The sequence below is a fragment of the Clupea harengus genome, chromosome 13, assembly GCF_900700415.2.
Source record: "Clupea harengus chromosome 13, Ch_v2.0.2, whole genome shotgun sequence".
NCBI lineage: Eukaryota > Metazoa > Chordata > Actinopteri > Clupeiformes > Clupeidae > Clupea > Clupea harengus.
In genome coordinates, this window is record NC_045164.1 from 21,197,700 (window position 1) to 21,210,199 (window position 12,500).

Consider the following 12,500-nt stretch of genomic DNA (forward strand, 5'->3'; position numbering starts at 1 on the left):
TGGAGGCTGTCTTCCTGTGAGAGTGTGGTGCACGAGATGAGAACTGGAGCTCCACGCTTTTGTGCTCATACGCCCATGGAATGCGATGTGATTACTGTGGAAGAAAATAAAAAGAACTGCTTGTGGAACATTCAGACATTATGAAGTCATTAAATGGAACACTTTTTTTTTTTTTAATTTAACATGAAATTCTCCTGCAGACCATAGGGATTACAGAATGCGTTTTTCCCTTCATTTTATGGCCATGTCTTGATTATTTTCAGAGCTCGTACAAGAGGAGTGTTTTTTTCCCTCCCTGTTCTGCTCATGTCATTAACTCCCTTATGACTAAAGCTTGGCCGCACTCCAGGGCCTTCTAAATCTGCAAGCCATAAATTGGAGGCTGTGGTGGAAAAATGTCCTCCATGCTGTCCGCTTTGAGCTTTCAAATGTGCACTGAGAAAAAAAAGATAAAAAAGAAACAAAAATCAAACCCTTCAACAGAAGACCAAATATAAAATGAGCCAGAGTGCTGTGCTTGTGTGTGTGTGTGTGTGTGTGTGTGTGTGTGTGTGTGTGTGCATCCTAGAGGCATATTTAGATACTTTGCTTAGCTCCTTTGAATATCACATAATTTGCGATTGTGTCCAGCTGCTTTTGCCCCTGGGTAGCTGGTTTGTGTGTGTTGTGTGTGTGTGTGTGTGTGTGTGTGTGTGTGTGTGTGTGTGTGTGTGTGTGTGTGTGTGTGTGTGTGATGGGGGGGTTTGGGGGTTAGAGAGGCCTCTGTGGAACAGCATTAGAGAACACTCTTCTGGCTGCTCCTACCTTTTAGGACATTAATTGTTTTATTGTCCTACTTTTTAACACAAAGCCCAAACTACGAAACACAATATTGATGTGATGTGACTGCACTCTGACATGAAAGGGGGGGGCAGAGGGGGTGGGGTGGGGTGGGTGGGGGGTGGGTGCTGTTAGAGAGGGAGAGAGCGAGAAGGAAGTCTGTGTCTGAAATTAGTCACTGTACCACTAATTTCTTGTTGAAGAATAGCCTAGAGAATATGGGTTATGATGTTCCACTTCCCAGATCACACCCTCATTTAGTGTGTCTCTCTAATATGGGCCTGATGGGTGTGTGTGTGTGTGTGTGTGAGTGTGTGTGTGTATAAGTGTGCGTCTGTGTGTGTGTGTGTCACACCCTCGTGTAGTGTGTCCCTCTAATATGGGCCTGCTGGTAGCTGTCTGTGTCTCATTTGAGAATCATGCAGAGAGAAAAAAAGCCATTTCAGCATTGTGCGTTCCTGATGTGCCTCTGATAAAATGTCTCATATGAAGTCTGTTAGTGGATGGAGTTTATGAGTCTATGGAGTCTTTGATTTATTGGTTTCTTTGTCTCTCTGTGTCTCCTCATTTCTGCGTGCCTGTGTGTGTGTGTGCTTGTGTGTGTGTGTTTGTGTGCGTGTGTGGTGTGTGCACGCTTGTGTGGGTGTGTGTTTGTGTGTGTGTGTGTTTGTTTGTGTGCGTGTGTGCATGTGTGTGTTTTTGTGTGTGAGTGTGTGTGTGTGTATGTGTGTGCATGTGTGCATGTGTGTGTTTTTGTGTGTGGGTGTGTGTGTGTGCACGTGTTTGTGTGTGTGTGTGAGTGTGTGTGTGTGTGTGTTTGTGTGTGTGTGTGTGTGCATGTGTGTGTGTGTTTGTGTGTGTGTGTGTGTGAGTGTGTGTGTGTGTGTGTGTTTGTGTGTGTGTGTGTGTGCATGTGTGTGTGTGTGTGTGTGTTTGTGTTTGTTTGTGTGTGTGTGTGTGTGTGTGTGTGTGTGTGTGTTTGTGTGTGTGTGTGTGTGTACACGTGCATGCCTGTGTGACGTTTATATGCGGGGGAGAGAAGCAGCAGATGTGACGAGTAGCAATGCCCATGTGATTCTAATTAACTCACTTAATCAACTCAATTTCCAGCCTTTTAAAATAGAGCCTGTTTTATTTCTGCTGTGTGGGTGTGTGTGTGCGCTTCTTAAAGTCACATTCCTTAGCTGTATAGAGAGTTGGAGAGCTCGGATGTAATACTGAACGCTAGAGATTTAAAGATGTTTTATTATTAGAAATGCTTTGACTTGTCTTTGTTGTTGCTGTGTGCACATGCCTCTGTGCTTGAATGTGTGTTTGTGCGTGTGTGTGTGTGTGTGTGTGATTGTGATTGTGTTTGTGTGTCTGTGTGTGTGTTTGTGCGTGTGTGATTGTGATTGTGCTTCTGTGTTTGAATGTGTGTATGTGCGTGTGATTGTGATTGTGATTGTGTGTGTGATATTGTGTTTGTGCCTCTGTGTTTGAATTTGTGTATGTGTGTGCGATTGTGTATTTGAATAATTATGTGTCTATGTTGCTATGCATCTATGAGTGTGTGTGGGTGTGTTTACCCATTCATGAGAGTGTTTTGCAATCTTACTAGCTGTGTTTGCTTTTTGTAAAACCTCAAGTCACCTTCTTGCACTTCATACTAGCATGCAGCTTTCATGAACTGAGTGTCAACAACTCTGTCCACCGCATTCAAACACACCCACACACATTTATATTCGCATACAAATACTTAGCAACATTAGCCACACTCAGGAATTTAGTCACCTAGATGTGAAATGGTAGTCCAGATTTGTTTCTTCATTCACTGTATATTTCTTCACCCACCCCCCCCACCTCTCTCTCCCTCCCTCTATCTTCCTGTATTTCTCTCTCTTCACCCCCCCCTCTCTCCCTCCCTCTATCTTCCTGTATTTCTCTCTCTTCATCCCCCCTCTCTCCCTCCCTCTATCTTCCTGCCTCCCTGTCCTTCCCTCTCCCCCATTCTGTAGGTCAGCTTTGAGATCATGTTTGTGCTGAGCTCTCCCTTCTCCCATCACTGATAGCGGTGTAGGGGGTTTAGGGCTTGACTGATGGGTACTGTGTGTACTTGAGGGGGACGGGACAGATGCCAGTAGTTACGCAGACATCCAGTGTCACTGGTCACTGTCACTGTCACTTTTCCCCATTGCTAAGTCACTGGAGTATCAATGGAATGTAAAAATGCGTAAAGATTATAGGGAGAATGGTTATGGTTAACGCTTAGAAAAACATTACACACAACAAAGTTTCAATTTAAAATAAATGTAAATAAAGGAAAAAAATAATAATAATAATTATTATTATTAGTATTAATAATAATAATAATCACCATAATAATAATACAAATAATAATAATACACATAAATAAATCCCAAATTGTGAATATGTAGAATTTGTATTGACATTGAAGTGTATATAGGTGAGGAGGAGGGGTAGGCCTTTAGTAAAGCAGGACTCAGGTGAAGTGAACTGCTTTTGGGGGTTAAGCAGTGCGCGGCCATGTTTTTTTGGCAGAGGAGATGCAGCTGCGGCAGACTGAGGACCTCTGTCATGTTCGCTCACTCTTTCCGCCCCCGCCAGAGGGGACGAGAGAAATCATTACATTCCAACAGAACAGGTTCTTTACAACAGGCAATTATACATGCATGTTTATAAACTGCCTCTCTCTCTCTCTCTCTCTCTCTCTCTCTCTCTGTCTTTGCTCTACATCAATTTGTTCAGAATCTTGAATTGAAAAAAAACAAACAATCTCAAGCAGATGGTTTTGATCTAATCTAATGAGATGGAATGAGAATGTATATAATAGTACACTCAAGTGCCACAGTCAGTTCCTTAATGTGAGTGAGAGCGAGTGAGTGGTACATTTCCATCCAATCTGCAGAAGAAGTAGTGCCTGCAGAGAGATCCAACACAAAGGCAGGCTAATTTTACTCACTATTTGTGTGTTCTAGTGTCTGTGCGTACACCAGTCCAAACGGCCCGAGGCCATGGCTTATGGTGTCCACAGTGCTCAACACGGCACTGAATTTCCTGGCTGGGATGTTGACAGCAGCTCAGCTAAATGCAGCGATAGACTGTTTGATGGATCAATGTTCAATGTTACGCATCTAATTTCTATTTTCACTCCATCTCTCTCTCTCTCTCTCTCTCTCCATCTCTCTTCCTAGAAATAGTTCCATCAAATATTCTGCATGTTTGAAATAATTCCTTCAAAGTTTCTGCTTGTTTGAAATAGTTCCTATAGAGGTTCTGCATGTTTGAAATAGTTCCTTCAGAGGTTCTGTTTGTTTGAAATAGTTCCAACCCGTCAGGAGGCTGACTGCCACTGGTTCCACTGGTTCCTTATATTCTGTTTTCTCCCCATCTGTTGTAGATGTTACATGACGCGACGTAATGTACTTTGTTTCTGTGCCCAGAGAGTGGATGACTCATCATCCTTCTTGGAAGCTCTGGAAGAGAAGGCTTTGATATCATGGTCCTCACAGTGTTCCAAACACAGCAGAGCTTTAGACTAGTATTTTGATAAATATTTTGATTAATTTGTTTTTAATTAAAATGTAGTTGCTGCACGCTTCAAGTGTTGGAGATGTGTTTAGTGGTTAACTAGCCTTGTTGCCAGCCGTCAGGTTGTTTGTGAGCTCTATCCCCTCCTGTCACTTACTCAGAGGTGCAGGAGGAACAGGGAGTCATGAAGTGTCAGTGGTGAGTGACTCATGCGGGTCGGACAAGCAGTGGAACAGAGGCATCACAGGCAGATGAGCAGCCGCTAACTCCAGGGTAAATGTGCCAGGGAAGACTAAGGCTGCAGGGTAGTTCAACAGGAAATTGCAACATTCAGCCAAATATCAAGTGTTGTGTTGTGTTGTGTTCTCATTTTGTTTTGTGAAGTTTCTGGCACTTTAGTGTTGTTTTTTTTTTAAAAGTGTATGTTTTGATGGGAATGAATTGTCTTTGTCTGGTGGGCTCACCCTTTGGGCTTTCAATCAGCCTGAGAAAGTTAAACAGCTGTGTTTAATCACCCTGGCATCCACTGCTGCAGGGTCCATACTGGGGAAAATGAGAGTTCAAATCAGCAGGAAACAGGAATAATGTTATTTGTTCCCTCTGTGTTCTTTGTGTTATAATTGTGCCTTTCCACCCGTCAGTTTTAAAGGGGAGTTTTGTGGTAGCTGTCAGCATATATTAAAGGAACATTTTGTCAGCACTTTGGAATGGAATGTGCAGCTCATTTAGATTATGTTTAATTCAGTTAAGTATTTAATTAGTTAAGTATTTTTATCTTCAAGTGGATATAAGGTCATGAAGTTAACTGGCATGATTCCTCTGGCTTCTTTACAGGTGAGGATGAGGAGGAGAGGATGAAGGTGCTGGTGCTGAGCTACCCTCAGTACTGCCGCTATCGCTGTGTTCTCGCCCGACTGCGGGGCGGCAGCCAGGTTGCCGTGGTAACCGACCACATTGTGCGGGCGCTGGGTGGCATCGGCCCTCTCCACGGAGACGTGCGCATCCTGTACTGCCGCGAGACATTCCAGCATCCAACTCTTGGACACAACGAGAGCGTCTGTGAGCACTTCGGTAAGTTCAGTGGAAACCAAGCGCACAAACACACACACACACACACACACACACACACACACACACACACACACACACACACACACACATTCACACGCGGACACACACACACACACACACACATTCACACGCGGACACACACACACACACACATTCACGCACGCACACACACACACGTTCATACTATAGCAAAACCTCAGCCTACTGTCACATGGGTTCTTCAGTGCCACAGATGAATGAATGACTCAAGCTGAACAAAAACTGCTGTTCTGTGAAATCAGCCCGTTGCGGAGACATGGCCTTTTGCTATGATATGTGGCGTTATAGATTATATTATTATATATTCTAGTTAGAATTACATATATTATTATATGAGGCCCTGACTCCTCTGCTGCTGGGCAGTGTTCATAAACAGCTTTATATATTATATTATATTATTTTATTTATAATTAATATTATATATATTATTATATAATACTGGTGGGCAGTGTTCATAAACCTCTTAATTTCTGTAGCCCTTTTTGAAGGTCATGCAAAGTGTTTCACAGAGGTTCGGCAACAGATGGAAATCTCCTTATGGACTCTAAGTTAGATAAACATTTGGACAAAAGCGTCTGCTAGATGAAAAAGTTCAAAAATGTTCAAAAATAAAAAAGTGAAAAAGAATGATTACAAACCATGGCATAGTGAAGTGAAATAGAATTAGACACGTGCACTGGGCACTGGGCTGAGATCACGCACAGACTCGCTCTCACTCAGTCTCTCCTACACAAAGGCGTGTTCATCATTAGGGCCAGCGTTGCAACATAAAGACTGGAGAAAGACTGGAGAGACTGTTTCATCCATCTGCAGGGTGACTCACCTGTAAAACCTCATGTTGTCATTTCCCCAGAACTGGTGTGTGAATCACAACCGCCCAAACTGTGTGTTTAGGTTACTGTCAACAGAGCAGTATCACCATATTTTTTGATCAGTGTCACCATTAGTGTCAATAAGCTATTGCAGAACAGATAATGGTGTGTGTGTGTGTGCTGTGTACATGCTTGTGTGATTATGCAATGTATCCAATATTGACCATATATTGTTTAAACACAAACAAGACTTTTTCCCTTAACATTTTTGCAGTTGCCAAACTGTTGGAAAACTAGCCCGGACCTATTACACTGCTGCTAGAAGGGATAGACACTTGGCAGATGGTGGAGGGAGCCAGAGAGAGAGAGAGAGAAAGATAGAGAGAGAGAGAGAGAGAGAGAGAGAGAGAGGGGGAGAGAGAGGGAGAGAGAGAGAGAGAGAGAGAGAGAGAGAGAGAGGGAGAGGGAGAGGGAGAGAGAAAGAGACATAGGGGGAGATATAGGGAGAAAGAGAGAGAGAGAGACATAGGGGAAGATGGGAGATATAGGGAGAGAGAGAGAGAGAGAGAGAGAGAGAGAGACATAGGGGGAGATATAGGGAGAGAGAGAGAGAGAGAGCGAGAGAGAGAGAGAGAGAGAGAGAGATTTCTGCTGTATTTAAGCTAAAACCACACAGAGGGTGAAACAGGGCAGACTGTGCTGAGAGCTGGCCAGACATGTAATTGAATTCTGAAAAGGATTTCTAGAGGAGGTCAGAGAGAAGAGGAGGATAGAAAAGGAAGAAGTGGTAGAAGGAGCAGAAGAGGGTGTTCTCATTGTGGTGAAAGGTGTTTTATGCATCCACATGTCCATATTGGCACCGTGGTCCTGTGGTCTGCATTCAAATGGAAAACAAGCCTTTGATGTGTTATTCCATCAGCCACACATTTCACACTTTTTAAAGGAAGCAGTCAAGTGGAGGGTGTTTAGTCCTGCTTTTTCCTGGACCGGTTTTCATGCCTTGAGGAAATATTCCTCTATTACTCTCTCCCTCTCTCTCTCTCTCTCTCTCTCTGGGTTGGGATATTATTGCTGCTGCTATGTCCTCACATCTGCACTCTGCCAGGATCCCTTTTAAGCCCCTTAGCTTGTGGCCCTGACACGGTCCTCCCCTGTCGTTCCCTCTCCTCTCCGTTTAACAGTACATGTAAAGCATCTCACTGCACATCAGCGCAGTTGAAAGCCAAACAGAGAGAGAGAAATCACAGCAGGCTGAGGCATTTCCCTCTCAGGACTCAAATGCAGCTAAGAGCTCTTACCATTAAGACCGGGCACAAGCAACAGAGCAGAGCCATTAGTGTCTGTTTACGTTACTATAGTTACGTTACTACAGTTACGTAGTTGGTTTGTGTTCATAAAGTCTGGTTATGTTACTGCAGGAATGGATTGGGTTTGGTTTCATGAGGTCTCGTTATGTTACTGCAGGAATCTATTGGGTTGGTTTCATGAAGTCTGGTCTCTCCCCTTCACTCTGTGTCTCTGCCTTGCTCATTATATTCATGTTATGCAGAGCCAATTCAAGGAGATTTGCCAATACCTCAGGGACGCTTGTGGGATATTATTTTTAGGAACTGAGAGCTGATGTTCTGGTTGCGCTCGTGAGAATATAAACTGCTGCTGACGCACAGAGCATGAATATGGATCATTATGGCTCCGCTGCTGTCCTGTGGCGCGTGAGGCATGCCTGCTAATGAATGCGACGCTCTAAATGATTGCAATTGTAACGGGGTCATCTGTGGGTGTTCCACTGGTTACTTACTGCAGCAACACATTTACAACTGTGCTCACGCCATTAGCATATGTACTCGGCTGAAGCAACGAAGAGCCAATACAGAGGAAGATGCCTTTACGTATGTAGTATGCACACACAAAATGACTGCACCAAGAGATGCAATAACAAGTATGCACACACAAAATGCCTCCACCAAGAGAGATGCAATAATAAGTATGCACAAACAAAATGACTGCACCAAAAGAGATGCAATAACAAGTATGCACAAACAAAATGACTGCACCAAAAGAGATGCGATAACACGTCTACCTCTGAGGTGTTTGGGTGTGTGTGTGTGTTTGTGTATGTACATCAGCGTATCTTTTTGTGGTTTTGTTATTCTGATTAAATGTAGATTTGATAGTACAGTAGGTAGGTTTGTATATGCACTCTCTGGGAGCCCAACCCAGGATGTCACATTTTGGTCACATGACATGTTTGGACGTGACACAACTGGTTCTGGGTCAGGTGATGTCTCAAGGTCTTTGACACTTCTGAAAGACAGGGGAAGCGTGTTGCATCCAGAGCTCTGGAAGTAAATATTGAAGTAAAGTACTTTGCATTAATTAACTCTTAACTACTTCAACTTCAGCTTTTAATTTGATTGTTCTCCTGAGTGTTGAGTGGATTTGCATCCAAGGTGGCACCATAAGATGGCTGGTGACATAAAACATGCTATAAAACCAAACTATAATACTTAATGACCTGCTAGTCCTTCAGACAGAGTGGTTCAATAAAGAAAGAAAGAAAGAAAGAAAGAAATAGAGACTTGCTGGGCATATCTTTAATAATATTTGCTAACTCTGATACATCTTTAGTAGCAATGAATTGCCTTGATATATATATTTATTATTTTTAGTGTTTGCTAGTCTAGCAGATCAGTTTATCTTGATATATATTTGTTATTTATAGTGTTTGGTAGTCTAGAAGACCAGTTTATCTTGTAGTGATGTTTCCACTTGCACGTCCCCATTTAGCTCATGAACTTGTCATCCAGGGCCTGCTATGAGCTACGGGACATCAATCATCCTCTTTGCTCTGAATAGTACGGTCTGATCTCCCTCTCTGGTTTGATTAGTCGGGCCTGGTGATTGCCTAACAGAACAAATGCTTAGCACTCTGTGCACGGCGATGTGAGTGTGTGACAGGAATCTAATGCAGGTCATCAAGCGCAGGCTTGAATGGCAATGAGGAGACTGTTTATTGTATGCTAATGTGATGCATATGAATAAAGGGGGATTAATGGTGAGGGGAGGTAATGGATAATGGATAGACACCATTAGCATCTCATAACCCAGACAGTGAGGGACTTTAGAACCGATCTGCACCACATCAGGGCCAGATCAGAGCCAGATCAGGGCCAGATCAGTGCCAGATTAGAGCCAGATCAGGGCTTACTACCCGGGAAATGGGCCATGGTTGAGTCCCATGATGTCTACACCAGCAGATCTGGGATCGGTGTTGTGGATCAGGTCTCTATGGGGAAAGTGCCGTTTGGTCAGCGGGGATTTGGCAGCATTCTCTGCCTCTGTGTAGCTTCTCCGTGTGTGCTGTGTGCTGTGTGCTGTGTGCTGTGTGCTGTACTGTGCTGTGTGCTGTACTGTGCTGTGTGCTGTGTGCTGTGTGCTGTGTGCTGTGCTGTGTACTGTGTGCTGTGTGCTGTGTGCTGTGTGCTGTGTGCTGTGTACTGTGTGTTGTACTGTGTGTTGTACTGTGTGTTGTACTGTGTTGTGCGCTGTGCGCTGTGCGCTGTGCGCTGTGTGTTGTGCGCTGTGCGCTGTGCGTGGTGCGCTGTGTGTTGTGCGCTGTGCTGTGTACTGTGCGGTGTGCTGTGTGCTGTGTACTGTGCGGTGTGCTGTGTGCTGGTCACCTGTGCCCTAGCAGAAAACAGGGGCTAGGAGTCAGGATGGATGCTAAGGTGCTGCCTTTCACAACGCAGGAACTGATGCTGGGAAAGAATGATTTTGTGTGAGGACTAAATATCTGCCAATGATAACAAGACATTAAAGACCTGGAAGACATTACAATATGTGAGAGGTGAAAGAGAGAAACAGAGCGAGTTAAGATAGATAGATAGATAGATAGATAGATAGATAGATAGAGAGGAGAACCCAATAACTTGTGTCCTTTGTGTTTCTGTAACTGGAGATCCATGTGATGACATTGAATAAATAGTCTCTGTAAATCTAATTATTGTGTTTGGGCTTTAACGAGCAAACACACACACACACACACACACACACACACACACACACACACACACACACACACACACACACATACACACATATATATTTCCATCTCCACAGTGCCTTAATCCTTGGGGATAAGAACATGATCTGTCATGTTTCAAACCCAGTGCACACCCCCCCACTCTGTGTGTGTGTGTGTGTGTGTGTGTGTGTGTGTGTGTTTGTGTGTGTGTGTATGGGTATGTATGTGTGTGAGTGTGTGTATGTGTGTATGAGTATGTATGTGTGTAAGTGTGTGTATGTGTGTAGGAGTATGTATGTCTGTGAGTGTGTGTATGAGTATGTATGTGTGTGTGCATGTGTGTGTGTGTGTGTGTGTGTGTGTGTGTGTGTGTGTGTGTGTGTGCGCGCGCTTGTTTTGAATAATATTTCAGACATGTTGGGTATATTACGTATTTGGCTGCTCTACACACACACTCCTCTGTCATGTGGTTTGTTGCTTATTTTTCCCGGGCCAATGGCAGATCTCCTCATGTAATGTAATATGTTTGAGATGATATCTCTGTTGGGGGAATTTAGAAGTGAATCAGATAATGGAGGCAGTAAATGAGTAAATCTCCTTGGCAACCTTTCAGGACACAAGATGGAGGGGATCATTATTAGACCCTGCACTGCTTTAACTTGGTAATTCCATCCCGACTGGATTTACAGCACAATTCAATACGTTTTGGAGGGAAGAGCTGTTCAGATGTGTCCAGCATGTTTGGGGTGAGCCCGACAGTGAAGCTCCAGGGTGCAGTGTGATGATATGAGGCTACATGAGTGGAAAAGGATTTGGGAAGATGACATTTATAGGCGGCACTATGAATGCCTGTGGATATATCAAAATACTGGCTGACAAGATTAGTCCCAGTCTCCAGAAGAGGAATATTCCAAATCCAAAGCACGCTGCAAAAATCATGACCATGGCCAAGTCTGTCATCTGACCCCAATCCAATAGAACACCTTTGGGGTGTTTTAAAGAGAAAGGTAGAGAAACACCACCCCTCCAACAGAGAGCTGAATGAAAAAAAAATTCTGTGAAGAATGGCAGATAATATATCTCCAGAAATATATGCAACACTGGTGTCCTCAATGCCGAGGAGGATTGAGTGTCATCAAATATAAAGGTGGACACATTATTGGAAAAAATTCAACATTTGAGTGTCAGTAATGAAAGGTGTCCTGACTTTTATTGCATTGAGTTCCTACTGTGGGGCCTGTTTTTTTTATACAGTAAATCTAAATTCAAATTTTACAATCCCTACTCTTCAACTTAAAAGTAATTACAGTTACTGTAAGATAGAATTTTGAATCATTTGACATTTAAGTGGTATGGCGGGTACTTACATCTGTTGCATACTGCATCCGTTTAACCCTGTGATATTTGACAGTGGCGAGCTTAACCTACAATGCTGTGTTCGAGACCACTTGGAACTTGGATATTTCCAACTCTGAAAATGCACTAGAATGACACTTGAAGTAAGTGACCCTTCAAAGCTTAACAGAGACCGTGGACATAGCCAAGGTTGAAAACTTTTATTAAATGTGTGAGAAGATGCATGAAGAGGCAAAATGAACAAGAAAAAAGCACAACATTCCCGCCTTGAACAGCCCCTCTGTTTCTCTCTCTGTTCTCACACACACCACACACACACACACACACGCACACACACACACACACACACACACACACACACACACACACACACACACACACACACACACACACACACACACACACACACACACACACACACACACACACACACACACACACACACACACACACACACACACTTACTCTGCTCTATTCTCACACACACACACTTACTCTGCTCTGTTCTCACACACACTTACTCTGCTCTGTACTCACATGGTAAAGTGATGAAAAGCAGACAAAGTGTTTCCAGTAAAAGACGCAAGAGAACAAATGATACTGGAAACATAAACATGGTTCAGAAATGGGCCACATGGGTTATTATCTGCTTGTGTCTCTGGGTGGCTGGGCCTCTGAGGGCTCTGGGTGTGTGTGTGTGTGTGTGTACACAAATACACCCCCCCCCCCACACACACACACATACATATTCTTATGAAATCACACACACACAAACAGTCAGTCGTGTTCCTTCCCACCTCCCCACACACATATTCTTATTAAATCACACACATTCTCACACACACACA

At 43.6% G+C, this 12,500-nt stretch overlaps 1 protein-coding gene across 1 annotated transcript in view; it reads left to right on the plus strand.

The window, feature by feature from the left end:
- Positions 1–12,500, plus strand: part of LOC105897406 (AT-rich interactive domain-containing protein 5B-like) — a 42,488-nt gene that overhangs the window by 13,162 nt on the left and 16,826 nt on the right. Inside the window, exon 4 of the mRNA XM_031579038.2 lies at positions 5,185–5,421. Within this exon, the coding sequence (XP_031434898.2) occupies positions 5,185–5,421 (237 nt within the window). The remainder of the gene's footprint in view (positions 1–5,184; positions 5,422–12,500) is intronic.